General features: G+C 38.7%; 2 protein-coding genes and 1 non-coding gene across 3 annotated transcripts; 1 reads left to right on the top strand and 2 right to left on the bottom strand.

The window, feature by feature from the left end:
- Nucleotides 1-5642: 5642 nt before the first annotated feature.
- Nucleotides 5643-6934, bottom strand: LOC133795393 (uncharacterized). The gene is made up of 2 exons (XM_062232843.1): nt 6338-6934; nt 5643-6218 (listed from the first exon to the last, which is right to left on the bottom strand). The coding sequence occupies exons 1-2, from the start codon at nt 6932-6934 to the stop codon at nt 5643-5645; spliced, it is 1173 nt and encodes a 390-aa protein (XP_062088827.1).
- A 3-nt stretch (nt 6935-6937) lies between these two features.
- Nucleotides 6938-7924, bottom strand: LOC133795392 (uncharacterized). The gene has a single exon (XM_062232842.1). The coding sequence runs from the start codon at nt 7922-7924 to the stop codon at nt 6938-6940; it is 987 nt and encodes a 328-aa protein (XP_062088826.1).
- LOC133798993 (small nucleolar RNA R71) lies at nt 7560-7666 on the top strand. The gene has a single exon (XR_009876203.1). It is a non-coding gene; the product is annotated as a small nucleolar RNA R71 (small nucleolar RNA).
- Nucleotides 7925-19314: the final 11390 nt, after the last annotated feature.

Here is a 19314-nt window from a genome sequence, read left to right as displayed (position 1 = left end):
ATTTCAACTTGTACAATCCATAATCCAAATTCAACATGCATATACAAAGTTCAATTCCCACATTTACAACTATGAGCAATAGTTCAAACAAGTATCCAATTAACCACAATGAAGTGACAAAGTATTTCAATCAAGCACACGGATTTTTTATATATGCACAACTCTTCCTTTGGATTATACAACATAGCAATCATTCAATCTCATCGGCAACAAATTATCAACTTGGTTTACACTCTAACAACCCCATGAAAACTAGACTCAAACACAATAACAACTAATACTAAACTTAAAAAAAACAACAAATAACAGCACAGCTAAAAAAAATAAATCCCTTCCCCCAAACTTAAGACTAACATTGTCCCTAATGTTAAACTCAAATAAAAAGAAGAGACTTATCGGAGACTCCATAGCTAAACATTAAAAGGGAGGAGGTGGTGGAGGTGGATACCGTGGTGGTTAAGGCGGACACAGAGGTGGAGGAGGAAAGTAGTCTTGCCCCGCATCATTCAAGGACCATCGATTGACCAGAGTATTCAGACGATCCACATGAGCTACCTCATAATCATACTTGTGACCCATGTATTGATGCATCATCTGATGTTGCTGGACCATATACTGATTTTGCTGAATAAGGTAGTCCAACCGAACATGGGTATATTGATCGCGGGAATCAACTGGACCACCCAATAGCAACGGTGGATCCAGATGCATCGGGTCAGGATTATTATCATGAGCATTGCCCGTGTCATTCCCATCATTTCCATCCCCCCCCCCCCCCCCCCCCCCAACATCTGGGTCTTCTTCTTGTTGAACTGCCTCAACACGATTTCGAGGAGTAGCTGGGACTTACGGAATAGGCAACGGATACTTGGATATTTTCGCTCGAGTGATGGGAGGTTTTGCCTTTAAAGTCACATCGTTGTCATAAACTGGTACCTCGTAGGTAAGGCATAAATCTGTTAAGAAGTGGATATGAGGCAGTCCAATAGTGGTTGAACCACTCAGAACATGATTGATACTTTCGCGAATTCTACGACCAACATCCACATTAAGCCCCTTCACTAAAGCATAGACTAAATAAATGTGTTCCATATTGATAGTCGATAAGTGCCCAGATGGCATCAACCGAATATTAACAAAGTATAGCCATGCTCTAGCTTCCTGGGTAAACTGACACAAATGCAACCCAACACACTCATTATGAGTAATTATCCACTCCGCTCCAGGGAATGAAATCGTATTAACAATTTCGGCATGATCAATTTCACCCCCAACTAACACCTTGTACTATTCTTTATTCCCCTCATAACTAGGTGTACTATAGAGGGCATTCAATGCATCCGCAGCAGTGGGCACCCACACACCCCTTACAAAGCACTTATTTCATCCTTTTATTTCTAGATAATTGGCATAAAATTCATAGCAAATAGAAATATTTGCTCGAATGATATCCTTGTCTACAAACCCTTGCCATCGCCTTGCCACTATATTGGCTCGGATGCGTTCATTAAGTGGGTCATTTTCATATGGTTCATTGCTATACTCAATACCCCTCTCATGAATGACCGACTTAGTGAACAACTTGAGATATCTATCCTGCGCCTTTTTATTCACAAACCTTGCAGCATCAAAGTCTGATGGGGCTGGTGGGAGAGGACCATCCCGAGCCCTTGACGTGGAAGCCTTACCCTTATCTTTGGTCTTATTTCTAGTATTAGGTGCCATTATGTCACAAAGGTAGAAACAAATACCCCAAGCAGTCAGATTTAATTTGAACAGCACCTCTCCTAAATTTCTTAACTTCCCAAAATATCTCAATCACCCAAATCTTCCTTCAAAAGACCAGAACACAACCAATAACAACAATTCTCAAATCTATCTCTCTACAATTCACAAATCACTATCCATCCACTTGCAATGAAAAAAATAGAGAAAGCCCACTTACTTGATATGAGATAGATGATCCTGAAGAGTAGAGATGCCCAAAATGCCAAAACTTTGCCAAAATTTCTCCAAGATTCGAAAATTAGGGGTTAAGGGTGTCAAAAATTGAAATGAAATGTGTTTTAGGGAAAACTGAAGAAGATTGAGGCTATGGAATGAAGGAGAAATGATAAAATCTTGGTTTAATGGAAGCTTAAGGGTGGTATGATGGCTAAGTTGTGATGGCTATGGTGTTTTGGGACTGACTTGGTCGGAGAAGAGGAAGAAAAGAAGAAAGAGGCGGAACGAAATGAGATTGTGGAAAAAAAAAAGGCTGAAAAGCCCTTAAAATACGAATCTGGGCCCATTTGGCGCCGCGACTCTGTTGAATAGAGTCGCGGCTCTAATTCAGAATTGGGCAAAAATTTAGGCTCAGATTCTTTTAGGGCTGCAGCGCTGTGCAATAGAGCTGCGGCTCTAATTCCCAATTTTTTTTTTACTGGCTCTCTGACTTCTGTAGAGCTGCGGCTCTAAAACATAGAGCTGCGGCTCAAATTCCCCCAAAATCCTCATCGCTTCTGACATAGATAGCGCCGCAGTGCTAACTCCTTGAGCTGCGTCTCTAATTCACTTTTTCTGGTTCATCCCTTTCTGAACACATTAAAGCCGTGGCTCTAAATTTTAGAGCTCCGGCTCTAATTCAACTTTTGTGATATAGCCCCTTTTTTCACGATTTTCACAGTTCTAATTACAGAAACTATTTACAAAAAGTAAACAAAAAAAAATTAAAATAACATTAAAATAAAATTGTTCAACTAAAAATTGCATAAAAGTTAAAAGTAAGAAAACATAAGCTTGAGATGCCTCTCAAGGGCGCTGCGTTAACGTCATTTAGCCGGACGCTGGATTCCTCGTCACTGAGGACGCAAGATAATTACCGACTTGGCTTTATCATAGGGACCTCCCAAGTACGGCTTAAGTCTCTGCCCATTTACTTTAAAAGTTCCTTTCTTCTCGTTGCATACTTCAACTGCTCCATATGGAAATACTTTCACAATTGTATAAGGCCTGGACCATCTAGACTTCAGTTTTCCTGGGAAGAGCTTTAATCTTGAATTAAATAATATCACATGCTGCCCCGGGTGAAATTCCTTTTGTACAAGATTCTTGTCATGACATGCTTTAGTTCGTTCCTTGTAGATTTTCGCATTTTCATATGCCTCATTCCGGAATTCCTCTAACTCATTCAACTGCAACATTCTCTTTTCTCCTGCAGTAGCCATGTCCATGTTCAGTTTCTTCATTGCCCAGTAGGCTCGGTGCTCTAACTCAACTGGTAAATGACACGCTTTACCAAAAACCAATCTATATGGCGACATACCAATTGGAGTTTTGAAAGCTGTCCTATACGCCCATAATGCATCATCAAGTCTTTTGGACCAATCTTTCCTTGAGCTTTGCACCATTTTCTCTAAAATACTCTTCACTTCCTTATTTGAGATATCTGCTTGGCCATTGCTTTGAGGGTGGTAAGGCAAAGAAGTTCCATGTCTTACACCGTATCTAGACAACAATGCATCAAATTGCTTATTGCAGAAATGGCTCCCTTCATCACTAACTATAGCTCTAGGAGTTCCAAACCGAGTAAAAATAAATTTCTGAAGGAAATTGAGAACCGTTTTACCGTCATTAGCTGGTGTTGCTACTGCTTCAACCCACTTGGATACATAATCAACAGCTAGCAATATATAAAGATTATTATATGACGACGGAAAAGGCCCCATGAAGTTAATTCCCCAAACATCGAAAAGTTCCACTTCCAAAATTCTGGTCAAAGGCATTTCATTCCTCCTTGTGATGTTACCAGTGCATTGGCAACGATCACATGCCTTGACGAAATTATGAGCGTCTTTAAAAAGACTAGGCCAAAAAACCCCGATTGAAGTACCTTGGCTGCTGTCCTATTGCCCCCAAAATTCCCTCCACATTGCAACGTGTGACAGTGAGACAATATGGAATACATTTCCTCTTCAGGCACACAACAACAAATGATTTGATCGGCACAATGCTTGTAGAGAATCGGTTCTTCCCAATAATAGTGTTTTACTTCAGAATAAAACTTTTTAAGCTGCTGTCTAGACATCTCCGAAGGAACTATGTTAGCCGCCAAGAAATTCACATAATCAGCATACCACGAGACAATCACCTCTCCTTTGATGGTAAATAATTCCTCATCGGGGAAACTGTCATTTATCTGTACTTCTTTCTTACCCGGTGTCTCTGCAACCTCCAACCTCGATAAGTGGTCTGCTACCGAATTCTCTGTTCCTTTTTTTATCTCTTATCTCAATATCAAACTCTTGTAATAACAGTATCCACCGAATCAATCGAGGCTTTGCATCTTTCTTTGTCATGAGGTACTTTATTGTCGAATGATCAGTGTACACTATGACCTTATTTCCAACGAGATAGGGCCGAAACTTATCGACTGCAAACACTATTGCAACCAGTTCCTTTTCAGAGGTGGCATAGTTTAATTGAGCTTCGTTCATTGTTCTGCTTGCATAATAAATAGTATAAAAGACCCTATCAATTCTCTGACCCAAGACTGCCCCAACTGCATAGTCACTGGCATCGCACATCAATTCGAATGGAAGGTCCCAATTTGGTGCAACAACTATTGGTGCAGAAATCAACTTCTCCTTTAACATTCGGAAGGCTTTTAAATAGTCTTCATTAAAATCAAATTTCACTCCGTTCATTAACAAGGTCGAAAGAGGCTTAGAAATTTTTTAAAATCTTTGATAAATCTTCTGTAAAATCCAGCATGCCCAAGAAAACTTCGTACTCCTTTTACTGACACCGGTGGGGGAAGATTTTCTATTATTGAGATCTTGGCTCGATCTACCTTAATACCTTTACTAGAGATTCTGTGCCCAAGTACTATTCCCTCCTTGACCATAAAATGGCATTTTTCCCAGTTTAACACCAGATTTTCTTTTTCACATCGGTTTAATACATTCTCCAAGTTACCCAAACACAAATCAAATGAAGAGCCAAAGACAGAAAAATCATCCATGAAAATCTCAATGCTCCTTTCCACCATATCTGAAAAGATAGCCATCATGCACCGTTGGAATGTTGTTGGTGCATTACATAGTCCGAATGGCATTCTCCTGAAAGAGAACGTGCCATAGGGACATGTAAATGTCGTTTTCTCTTGGTCCTCTGGTGCGATGGAAATTTGATGATACCCTGAGTAACCATCTAAAAAGCAATAATACTCATTGCCTGCCAACCTATCCAACATCTGATCAACAAAAGGAAGTGGGAAGTGATCTTTTCGTGTCGCCTTATTTAACTTGCGATAGTCAATGCAAATGCGCCACCCGGTCACAGTTCGAGTTGGGATTAACTCGTTATTTCCATTCTTGACTATTGTTATTCCACCCTTCCTCGGCACCACCTGCACTGGACTCACCCAAGCACTATCAGAAATTGGGTAGATCAACCCGACGTCCAACCATTTCAAGATCTGCTCAAGTACAACCTCTTTCATAGCTGGATTGAGCCTTCTCTGAGCCTCTATAGATGGCTTTCTTTCTTCCTCCACTAAGATTCGATGCATTACTGTTGAAGGACTTATTCCTCTAATATCCGCCAATGTCCATCCAATGGCCAATTTATGAGCCCGTAAAACCCTCAACAATTTCTCCAATTCAGTTTTTGAGAGATGAAACAATTACTGGTAAAGTCTCATTCTCCCCTAAGTATGCATAACACAAATGATCAGGAAGAGCCTTTAATTCCAAATTCGGTGGCTGCTGAATGGATGTTAATGGTCGTTCAGTGGCCTCTGCCAACTCTTCAAATTTCTTCAAATATGGGTGGTAAGAGTTAATCCACTTTATATATTCTTTCATCTCTTCATCAACATCATCTTCCTCCCCACCAGTCAACACTGCCTCTAAAGCATCACTACTCACCATTCTTTCCAAAATTGCTTTATCTATTACATCCACACTGTAGCAACTGTCACAAGCCATCGGATACGTCATTGCCTTGAAGACACTAAATACCACCTCGTCCCCCTCGACTCTGAGTTTAAGCTCTCCCTTTTGAACATCTATGAGATCTTGTCCTGTCGCTAGAAAATGTTGCCCAAGAATAATTGGGACATTTGCATCCTCCTCCATGTCCAGCACAATAAAATCTGCAGGGAAAATGAATTTGTCGACCTTCACTAGCACATCTTCTATAATCCCCCTCGGATGAGCCAGTGATCGATTTGCCAACTGTAGTGTAACAGTGGTTGGCTTTGCCTCACCCAAACCAAGTCTTTTGAATAATGATAGAGGCATGAGATTTATGCTGGCTCCCAAATCACATAGTGCATGTTTACACTCAAAGTTACCAATTGTGCATGGGATTTTGAAACTTCCAGGATCTTACAACTTAGTGGAAGCTTCCTTTGCAAAATAGCACTGCACTCTTCGATCAATGCCACAGTTTCGTAATCCTCCATCTTTCTCTTCTTTGATAAGATATCTTTCATAAATTTAACGTAACTGGGCATCTGTTCTAATGCTTCTACAAAGGGGATGTTGATATGCAGCCTCTTGAATACCTCTAAGAACTTTGCAAACTGCTTGTCAAGATGATTCTTTTGGAGTCTCTGTGGATATGGAATTTTTATGTGATGATCTATAGACACCGGAGGTACCACTTCTCTTGCTGGAGGAGTCTTTTTAACCTTCTCTTCGCAACTCTTCGTGTCCTCAATATTGGGTGCCTGTTGATCCTGCTTCTGCTCGACTCTTTTTTCCATACTTGTTCCCTCATATACTGTTCCACTCCTCAAAGTAATCTCCTGGCACTGTTCATTAAGATTCCCCTTTGGATTCACCTCAGTAGTGCTTGGCAAGTTCCCTTGAGCTCGATTTTCCATAAGCGTGGCCAACTGTCCGATCTGAGTTTCCAATCTTCGAATTGATGATCTCGTTTCTTTCATAAATTAAGTTAACACATCAGCCTGACCGTCTTGCTTTGCTTGCATCTGTTGCTGTGCAGGTTTTACTGGTTGCTGCTGATAAAACCCAGGAGGAGGTCGAGTATACTGTGGTTGATTCTGTTGAAATTGTTGCTGACTGCCCTGCCCACTTGTCCAAGAAAAATTTGGGTGATTCCGCCACCCTGGATTGTAACTCATGGAATATGGGTTGTTGGAGGGCCTTGGGAAGTTCCCTATTGCTTGCACTTGCTCCATAGGAATATTGTTAAAATCCTTATTTGTACATTGTTCAAATAAATGAGGCCCCCCACATAACTCACATATAATCTGCATCTGCATAACTGGAGCTTGAGCTTGAATGTTGTTCTGCTGTAACTGTTTGGTTAATGTTGCCACTTGAGCAGACAACATTGAGATGGCATCCAATTCATGCACTCCAGCCACCTTCTTAGTGGTTTCTCTTTCTGATGGCCATTGATAGTTATTCATAGCCATTTCTTCCAACAGATCATAAGCTTCATTAGCGCTCTTACTCATGAACGCTCCTCCAGACGCTGCATCTATGATTGTGCGAGTAGTACCACACAAACCATTGTAAAAAATATGGACTAACATCCATTTTTTTATTCCATGATGGGGACATTTTCTCAAAAGCTCCTTAAACCTTTCCCACGCATCATACAGTGATTCACCATCGTTTTGGTGAAAATTGTTGATTTCACCTTTATACCTTGCAGACAGCGATGGTGGGAAAAATTTTGCTAAATTTTTTTGAGTTAGCTCCTCCCATGTTGTGATAGAATTGGCTTCCAGAGAAATAAGCCAACTCTTTGCTTGGTCCCTCAATGAAAACGGGAATAGTCTCAACCTTACTGCATTGTTTGTCACTCCGTTCATCTTGAATGTGGCGCAAAGCTCTAGGAAATTAGCCAAATGTAAGTTTGGGTCTTCCGTTGGTGATACCCCAAATTGAACCGATGATTGTACCATTTGCAATATAGCTGGTTTAATTTCAAAATTATTAGCCTCTACTGCTGGAGGTCTAATGCATGATTGTGCCCCTGTTACAGTAGGTAGCACAGTTGTAACGCCCTGGTTACCCCAGAACAGTTACGGTGAACGGTGAACCGGAAATTTGACCCGCTACCCGAGTCCTTTGGTTAAAAACGTGATCTAAGTGTCATTAACAGGTTAAGGTATAAACCAGTAAAAAGGAAAGGGCACTTTTCATTAAGTAAATAAACTGCTCATGAGCCTTTTTAAAATGTTTACAAGTAGTTCATGTTACAAAAGAGTTGCTACAGTTCCAAATATACAATCCCCGCCGGCCTAAGCGGAAAAAATAGGGTAAACCCCTAGTCCCTCTGAGAACTCCTTGACCGTGGCAGTCAAACGGCCCTGTATGTACACCACACCGCCCAAGCTCTCCACTCAAGGCTGGCTAAGCTTTTCCTTTCCTTTACCTGCACCACATAGCACCCATGAGCCAAGGCCCAGCAAGAAAACATAATAAAACATGATATAATATCAACAACATTCATAATAGCCACTCAGGACTATCAGTCCCACAAATAGGTGACAATAGCCAAAAGTCATGGTAATGAGCATCGCTCCCTCTAGCCATGCGACGATAGGGTCACCAGGGCTTAACTGATAGGTGATTTCTTTCATAAGCTTGATCAGGACAGGTGCATGGTGATTGGTCACCAACATAACCTTCCTCACGACTCTAGAGTTGAAACTATGGACAACGTCCCTTAGCCTTGTGACAGACAGTCACCGGGGTCATATACCTTGGCTATAATCATCTGGTCGTAGACCAGGCAAGCACTTATAAGTTTCTCGACCCTAGGGTCGGTCTGGCATTAATGGTATAGAGCCATTCAATGCGTGATTCTCGACTTTAGAGTCGGTCCCTGACTAGTCAGTGTCTCAAGCAGGTAATGAGCGTTCAATAGCATTTAATATGCAATCCATGTCCACATATATCAACCAGCATGCCTCAAATATCAAACCAAACATGCCATATATCTATACAGGGTGCAACTATATTCTTACACTGTTTTCTTACCTCTGGTTCGAGTGAGAATAAATATATGAACGACCCCTGAGAACGATAAATCTTTAAATTCCTCGACGTTCACCTGGTCATAACCAAAAATATAGGATTCATCAATAAAAATGATAACTGAGGGTTCCCAAACCAAATCCCAGCCCCCGAGACCTCAAAAACTACCCAACCGTATACTAGGTCCAACCCCGAGGCCTATGGTTTGAATCCCTAAGCTAAAACCCACTTTTTAGAAAATTTGGCCTTATGGGCCGCGGCCCCCAAAATCCGTTCCGCGGCATGCCCCCAAGCCCCATCTGCCAGACGCGCATGGGCCGCGACACGCAAAAGCTGTGCCGCGGCACCCAGCCCACTTCAGCAACTAGCCCACGCACAAACCAGACTTTTCCCCCTGTGCGTTTTTCTCTCAAACCAGCCTCTCAAACCATAATAAAACCTCCTCCAAACATGTAATTAAACCCCCTTACAACATCCTTATCTCACTCACACCAAACCCCAATCAACTAACACCAAAAACCTCCTTTGATTCATACTTCCCACATCAAGAACATGAATTGAAAACTATAAACAAAAACAGAGTACCAGCTGTGTTAATGGCCAAAACTCACCTTGAAACTTGTCTTGAACCTTCCACGCAAGCTAACACAAGTCTCCAATCCAGCCCTTAAGTTTCCCTAGCTTGAATCTCCACCAAGAACTCAAAACCCTCAAAGGAGCAATTGAAGAAGATGATGTACGGGTAAGGGAGAGGCAAACCCCTGTTTTTTGTTCTGTTTTGTTCTACAACCTTCAGCTATCAAACATCATATATATATCCACCCCTAAAAAGACCAAAATACCCATTATGTCATCTTAAGCCTCCAAAGCCACCCCAAGGGAAAAATTGGTACTTTACGCTAAACCCGTTAATTATAATTAACGCTTCCCATTTCCCGCTAATCTCAATATCCTCAAACTCCAATATTTCATAACCCGTTACCCTAAAATCCCCGGTAACGCTATAACCTTTAATATCACCCCGAGACTCACCCCGAGCCCCGAGCTCAAACCTGTTATGACCAAACCGATAAATCACGTTTAGAGATCGTCTCATGTCGAAATACTCGAACCAATCCACATTATAATGTGGTCTCACAATATATCATTATCGCACATACAAATATACAATTATACCCTCAACGGGCCAAATTAACATAATACCCCTGTAAGCAAATGTGGACTCACATGCATGCATTTAACATTATATTATACTATAATTCTCATAAACATGCATAAACACATTTAAATGGCATAATTAAGCAGTTATGGCCCTCCCGGCCTACTAATCCAGCCATTAACCACAATAGGGAATCCAGGGCATTACAACATAGTCCCTCAAACTTATTGTATTGGTTGTTGAACTGGTGCAACTCGTTCAGCAACTCCTACTCCTCCAACATTACCCGCTGCTATCCCAGTATTAATATTCTCAGCGTTGTCATGGGAAATGTTGTCAACCCCTCCGTTACCTCTGTTCTGAGCCATTCTTTCTACCCTTTTCTGTTTCCGATTTCTTCGACAGGTTTTCTCAATTTCAGGATCAACATGCACCCTTGATTCAGACCCTTGTCGTCGCATAAACTATATGAATACCTGAAATCACAAATTTCAAAAGAAAACCAGAATGAGAACGGTATAAAAGAAAAGCAACCAAATTAGAAAAAGAATTAATTTCTTGTTGTGTAAAATCGATACGCAAGTGCACGTAATCGTAACAAGTAATAAAGAGTAAGTGAGATCGTTCCCAAGAGGACTGTATATTAAGTACCAAAAATTAATTCCTATTTCTATTTGGCTTACAATAATTGAGTCTCAAGAATTAACTAAAATTGTAAAACCAAAAATCTAAAATTAACTTCAAGAACTGAAAATAAACAACGTTAAGAAAATTCAATGGATTAAAAACTAGGACAATCAATTTCATCAACGACCCTCTTTAATTCTTATTAACACAAATCTTACTATTCAATTTTTCTCTTGTGATAGCAGGTCAACAATAATAACTTATATTCGTACTAGGATATATAAGTCTCAATCTTATGCAAATTTTCTACATCTCTGTGATAAATAAACATAAGATAGGCATTAAGATTAACAACCCTAAAACTACACAGACCACACTGGTACTCTCGTCCTAATATGAAGTCTATGTTTATTCAATTATAGCATATTCAATTCTCACTTCTCAGATTTCGAATCAAAATCATATATTTCATGTCAATGGTGATCAATCATTCACAAGAATTAGAATCAAATTGAATAAATCACAAGATAAAATTGAAATCATAAAACTTGCATTAATTTAAAATAAAGGTTCAGGAGAATCCATTAACACCCTAGAAAAATAGTTTAGTTCATTATCAAATTCATAATAACCATAGAAAAAATAAAAAGCATCCAAAATACAGAAATTCAAAGTAGAGAAGAAGAAATCTGTGATGAAATCTTTGACTCCACTTGCAATCCTCTACAATGTGCCTCTAGCCGTCTCCTAGGGTTAATTTCCTCTTAAAAACGTCATTAAGAAAGCTTTTATAATCCCTAATTAATTATGTGCAAAAGGACAAAATTGCCCTTGAAAAATGCCCTAACTTCGGCTTCCGTACGGACTGGCGCCGCGACTCCACTTGATAGAGCCGCAGCTCTAGTCCACTTCGCCATCTAGAATTCGTCTCTGACTTCTTGTAGCACCGCAACTCTACTTGATAGAGCCGCAACTCTAATTCAGATTTTCATAGAGCCTCAACTCTGTCTGATAAAGCTGCAACTCTAATAATGAAAGGTTTTTTTTTCTCTTCTCTGAAACTCTTAGGGCTGCGGCTCTACACCATAGAGATGTGGCTCTAATTCTAACTTTTCACCAAATCATAAATTTGACCCCCGGTTTCGCCTAGTTTCCATTCCTTAGCACGTTTAACACCGTTTCTTCAAGAATTAAGCGCTTTTCCTCCAATTTCAAGCTATTTCCTTCATAACCACACCTAATCCTGAAAACACAATATACACCGGCATACTATCGCGCAAAACCAAATAAAAGATTAAAATTGCATCTTAAAACACGCCCTAAAAACATACCAAAACTAGTCCTAACATGCTAGCTCCTGGATTGGCTGGGGGTCGCGACTCAAGGTTTTGGGGCCGCGGCTCATGAGGGTTTTTGAGGCCAAATGGGTGTTTTGATCATGGGAACTCAATTTTAGGCCTCCAGATCATTCCTACTACCTGGATTAGTGGGATTCGATGTCCCGGAGACTAGGTCTTGGTTCAGGAACCCTTTGTTATTCATTTTATTGATAGAATCCCATATTTTGTTATGACTAGGTGACTGCTATGGATCTTAAAGGTTGATCGTTCTCAAGGGTCGTTCTTATACTAATTCTCGCTCGAATCAGAGGTAAGAAAACTGTACCCCATATGTGACATGCATGGTTATTCATGAGGCATGTTGAATGTTTAAATGTGGACATAGATTGAATATTGAATGCTTAGCAAATCTTGCTCACTTGTGTATGGAACTGATTGAATAGTCAGAATTGGCAAAGGTGTCAGCATCAACTGTGAAGCTGTGACTCATTAGTTAAGTTCGGCAGTGGTACTGAGCACTGGTCACATAGTGCTAACTCATAAGTCAGGAATGGCCTTAGCGTGTTCAACGTAAGCCAACAAAGATTAGATCTAATCGAAATCTGCATTAAATCACTTAGAAGAGCAGTAATGCCGGACCGACCTCAAGTTCGATGAATACTATAAGCGCTTGTCTAGCCAAAGGCTAGTTACTTAGAGCCACAGTGACTATTTAGTCACATGGCTGTGGGTGCCGAGCACCGAGTGACTTACCCATCAGTCACTCATTTGTTTAAGCGAGTGACTTACCCATCAATCACTCGTCTAATTAAGCGAGTGACTTACCCATCAGTCACTCATCTATTTAAGCTAGTGACTTACCTATCAGTCACTCATCTGTTTAAGCTAGTGACTTACCCATCAATCACTCATTTGTTTAAGCTAGTGACTTGCTCATCAGTCACTCATTATGGTTTACTAGAACTTCAAGTGTTAAATCACTCATCTCATTAAGAGCAATAGGCTTCTTCATGGTTAATGTAACCCTAAAGTGATATTCACTCATCTGATTAAGAGCTATAAGCTCTATATGATTATCATGATCATCATTTGATATTATATGCTTGCACTATTGTGTTTTCTTGTTGGGCTTTGGCTCATGGGTGCTATGTGCTGCAGGTAAAGGGAAAGAAAAGCTCACCCAAACTTGAGCGGAGAGCTTAGGTAGTGTTGTGTGCTTATGCGGCCGCTTGACCACCACGGCCAAGGAGTTCTCAGAGGAACTAGGGGGTTTACCCTATTTTTGCCGCTTAGGTCGGAGGGTTGTAAATTTAAACTACAATGACCATTTTGAGTTGTAAATAACTTGTAAATGTTTTTGATGGGCCCATGAACAGTTTTATGTTTTAAATAGAATATATCCTTCCCTTTTGATTGGTTTTTCACCTTAACCTGTTAATAACACTTAGAAACACGTTTTTTTTAACCAAAGAACTCGGGTAGCGAGTTAAATTCACGGTTCAACGTTCACCGTAACATACTTGGGGTAACCAAGGCGTTACAATAAAACTATATGTTCTCTCATAAATACCTCCCTCCCAGTCCCAATGGAGTGACTAATAAATCTCTTTCAATATGAGGCATACTTGGTTTCAAATATGTATCCAAGGAAAAAGAGTTCATTCCAGAGTTGTCTAATTATTTTGTAGGCAACCCTATATTAACACAAGTAATTAAGTAAAAAAACTCAACACTCAATAGCTTTGCAAGTTGCAATGGCCACAATTAGCAGAAAATCACTAGTTTCCATATATCTCAAGTTCACATGTGTTAAGAAAAATTAGATTGCCTCAATGGAAATATGTAAGAATATTACAACTTTATGCAATAATATTACAAATAATTATTGATTGACTAAATAAAGTTACAACGCTATGACTGAAAATTACAAATAAACAAAGAAAAGGAAGAAGATGATGAAGAAGAAGAGAATAGTGAGAATACAACTCTAAGCAAAAGACTACAAGTAAAATAAATGTATTTGAAACAAAAGAAAAGATTACAACTCTTAAACAAAATATACAAGTAAATAGAACAAGGAATAAGAAGAAAAACAATAGAATAAAATGAAGAACAGAAATACAAGTAAACTCTCACTTACACAACCTAAGTGAAGAGGGTTGGGGATCACCAACTTGAACAAGGTTTAAAACCTTTGTCCAAAAGCTTATTTCCCCCTAACTCAAGCACTAAGGGATCTCTCTTAGATATTGGAAATGCTTTATGGAATTATCAAGCCTCAAGGTGTTTCTAGCCAAGTGCTATAATGGATAGAAAAGGTTGTATCTTTCAAGTGAGCTATAGGCTCCTATTTATAGAGTTTGGAGACACCCTTTGAATTTCAAATTCCACCAACCCCCATGGCTGTTACCAATATTTAATTGGATTAATATGGAATTAAAAATGAGATTTGGGAGTTATTTGGGTTTTTTGAGCCGTTCAACAATGATTGAAAAAACTGAAAAAATGGTTAGTTTTGGCCTGTGGCCGCAGTCATTACTCTCTGTCCCACAGGCCGCGGCAACCAACATTCAGTGGTCGTAGCCACTGACCATTTTCAGCACTTAAAAACGTGCTGTTTTTCCAAATGGTTCCAAACCTTCCCAAATGATTTTGTAACCCCCAAAACACATTATTGGGTTAAAATCATATCTCCAACAGCCATTTCACATATGACTTTATGAAATTCATTTCAATATTGTGTAACACCAAATTTACACAATAAAGGGTAATATTTGGAAGTTACAAATTTGTAACACCAAATATGTTACATTATTTGGATATATCTCATATATCTAAATATTGTAACTCTCTATTATATGTTACAATATGTGACACTCTTTGTCACATTTATTTAATCTAAAACATTATATTATAATATAATATAATATTACATTATATTATAATATAACATTCCCCAACTATACTAAATAGTTATCTATTGTAACACTTATTTAATCAATCATTATATTTTAAAATATAACATATCCCCCACTTGATTAAATAAGAACTCTCTCTTATAGGAGTCATTGCATTAGTGCATAAAGCAAAGTGCTTTTCAACTTGAACTTTATTATAGTGTAATTATCACAAAATTTGTCAAAAATTTGGTTGCAATAGGCATTGAACCATCTTTTTCATGATAACACACACACCTTTGCGATGTTCACTTGAGGCCTCTATGTCTCGCTTTGCACCGTTAATGACCATGTGCACTTTCCATTCATGGACGTTCTTGAGAATACTCCCAATTCTCATGAGAGGCGGCACCACCCCTAGGTCCATATAGGTAGAATTCTTACAGTATTTTGTTACCAAAAATACTTGTCTTCACAAGACTGAATTCTATTAAAAAACCTATCGGTATTAACCCTCAACTTGGTAACACACAAGTACTCAATATCTCAGATGGTTGAGTACAACTAATATTCACTTGATTGACTTGTTGTTACCTATTGAACCTAACACTAGTTGAATAACTAGTGTTAAGATAGGTTACCATCAATCGTGAATCTCTTTAGGGAGTTTAAGTCCCATCCCTCGAGATGATGCAACCACTAAATCCCTCGTTAGTGGCTTAGGAGAAAATACCACACTGATGGCACTATCCAAACCTTTAAAGTTAGATTATTAGCTAAAGGATTTAAGCAAAAAGAGGGTATCGATTATTTCAATACCTATGCGCCTATTGCAAGAACAACTTCTATAAGAATTTTGTTCGCTTTAGCTTCTATACACAACTTGTATGTTCATCAAATGGATGTCAAAACGACATTCCTTAATGGTGACCTCAATGAGGAGGTCTATATGGAACAACCCGAAGGGTTTGTCCTACCAAAATATGAACATAAAGTGTGTAGACTTGTAAAATCCTTATATGGATTGAAACAAGCTCCTAAGCAATGTCATGAGAAATTTCATCAAACCATCATGTCTAATGGGTTTAGACATAACAATGGAGACAAGTGTTTGTATTCCAAAGCTTGTAAGGGATATGTGATCATTGTTTGCTTATATGTGGATGACATGCTTATTCTAAGTGATAGCATGAAAGGGATAGAAGAAACGAAGAGGTTTCTATCATCAACCTTCAAGATGAAAGATCTTGGAGAAGTTAATGTTAGGAAAAAATAGATTTGCCTCAATGGAAATGGTAAGATAATACAACTCTATGCAATAATATTACAAATAAATATTGATTGATTAAATAAGGTTACAACTCTATAACTGAAAGTACAAATAAACAAAAAAGAAGAAGAAGCAGAATAGAATAGTGAAAAATACAAATCTAAGCAAAAGATTACAAGTAAAGTAAAGGTGCTTGAAACAAGAGAGAAGATTACATCTCTAAACAAAAGTTACAAGCAAATATAACAAAAGAATAAGAAGAAAAACAATAGAATAAAAAGTAAGAACAGAAACACAAGTAAACTCTCACTTACACAACCTAAGTTAAGAGGGTTGGGGATCACCAACTTGAACAAGGTTTAAAACCTTTGTCCAAAAGCTTATTTCCCCCTAACTCAAGCACTAAGGGATCTCTCTCAGATTAAAGAAAATGCTTTCTGGAATCATCAAGCCTCAAGGAGTTTCTAGCCAAGTGCTCTAATAGATAGAAATGTTGTGTCTTTCAAGTGAGCTATAGGCTCCTATTTATAGAGTTTAGAGACACCCTTTGAATTTCAAATTCCACCAACTCCCATGGCTGTTACCAATGTTTAATTGGATTAATATGGAATTAAAAATGAGATATGGGAGTTATTTGGGGTTTTTTGAGCCGTTCAACAAATATTGAAAAAACTGAAGAAAAAAAATGGTCAGTTTTGGCCTGTGGCCGCGGCCAGAGACATTAGTGGTCGTGGCCACTACTCTCTGTCCCACAGGCCGCGACCACTGACCATTTTCAGCACTTGAAAATGTGTTGTTTTTCCAAATGGTTCCAAACCCTCCCAAATGATTTTGTAACCCCCAAAACACATTATTGGGCTTAAAATCATATCTCTAACAGCCATTTCACATATGGCTTTATGAAATTCATCTCAATATTGTGTAACACCAAATTTACACAATAAAGGGTAATATTTGGAAGTTACAAATTTGTAACACCAAATATGTTACATTATTTGGATATATCTCATATATCTAAATATTGTAACTCTCTATTATATGTCACATTTATTTAATCTAAAACATTATATTATAATATAATATAATATTACATTATATTATAATATAACATTCCCCAACTATACTAAATAGTTATCTATTGTAACACTTATTTAATCAATCATTATATTTTAAAATATAACATATCCCCCACTTGATTAAATAAGAACTCTCTCTTATAGGAGTCATTGCATTAGTGCATAAAGCAAAGTGCTTTTCAACTTGAACTTTATTATAGTGTAATTATCACAAAATTTGTCGAAAATTTGGTTGCACTAGGCATTGAACCATCTTTTTCATGATAACACACACACCTTTGCGATGTTCACTTGAGACCTCTATGTCTCGCTTTGCACCGTTAATGACCATGTGCACTTTCCATTCATGGACGTTCTTGAGAATACTCCCAATTCTCATGAGAAGCGGCAACACCCCTAGGTCCATGTAGGTAGAATTCTTACAGTATTTTGTTACCAAAAATACTTGTCTTCACAAGACTGAATTCTATTAAAAAACCTTCGGTTTTAACCCTCAACTTGGTAACACACAAGTACTCAATATCTCAGATGGGACTTGTTTTGAATACAACTAATATTCACTTGATTGACTTGTTGTTACCTATTGAACCTAACGCTAGTTGAATAACTAGTGTTAAGATAGGTTACCATCAATCGTGATTCTCTTTAGGGAGTTTAAGTCCCATCCCTCGAGATGATGCAGCCACTAAATCCCTCGTTAGTGGCTTAGTGAAAGGATCCGCCAGATTTTCACTTGTTCTCACATAGGATATTGAGATGACTCCTCTTTGAATCAATTCTCTTACATATCCATGTCTTAGACTACTGTGTCTAGACTTCCCATTATACACTCCGCTGTATGCTCTAGCCAATGTCGCTTGACTATCACAATGTATCGATATAGTAGATACATTTTCTTTGATTAGGGGAATCTCTATCACCAGATCCCTTAACCATTCGGCCTCTTTACTGGTAACAGCTAGAGCTATGAACTCTGCTTCCATAGTGGAATGAGATATACAGGTTTGTTACTTGGAACCCCATGAAATTGCACCTCCACCATGTGTAAATACCCAACCAGTTGTGGACAAGTTGTCCCCAAGATTGGATATCCAACTTGCATCTGTATATCCTTCTAATATCGAAGGAAATTTAGAGTAGTGAAGGTTTAGTCCCTTGGTTTTCTTGAGATAACCTAGGACTCTTCCAATTTCCTTCCAGTGATCCACACTTGGATTACTTGTAAACCTACTAAGTTTACTTACCGCAAATGCTATATCAGGTCTAGTACACTAGGCAGCGTACATTAGACTCCTTATAGCACTAGCATACTCCAATTGAGCCACCACTCTTCCTTCATTCTTCTCTAGTTTTACACTATGATCGAATGGAGTATTGGCATCTTTAACCTTGAGATGGCTAAATTTGTTCAATACTTTCTCAACATAGTGGGCTTGCCCTAACGCAAAACCCCCACTATGTTTCTTTACTTTGATACCAAGTATGGTGTCAACTTCTCCAAGATCTTTTATCTTGAAGGTTGATGATAGAAACCTCTTCGTTTCTTCTATCCCTTTCATGATATTACTTAGAATAAGCATGTCATCCACATATAAGCAAACAATGATCACATATCCCTTACAAGTTTTGGAATACATCCATATCATACAAGTTGTGTATAGAAGCTAAAGCGAACAAAATTCTTATAGAAGTTGTTCTTGAAACAGGCGCATAGGTATCGAAATAATCGATACCTTCTTTTTGCCTAAACCCTTTAGCTACTAATCTAGCTTTAAAGGTTTGGATAGTGTCGTAAGTGTGGTATTTTCTCCTAAATACCCACTTACACCCAATTGGTTTAGCCCCGGTGGGAGGTCTACCAATTCCCAAGTGTTATTGGAAAGAATGGAATCCATCTCATCATTGATGGCTTCTTTCCAAAATGCACTATCTCTCGATTGCAT

This window comes from Humulus lupulus, chromosome 8 (assembly GCF_963169125.1).
Source record: "Humulus lupulus chromosome 8, drHumLupu1.1, whole genome shotgun sequence".
Taxonomy (NCBI): domain Eukaryota; kingdom Viridiplantae; phylum Streptophyta; class Magnoliopsida; order Rosales; family Cannabaceae; genus Humulus; species Humulus lupulus.
This window is presented reverse-complemented; position numbering and strand designations above follow the sequence as displayed.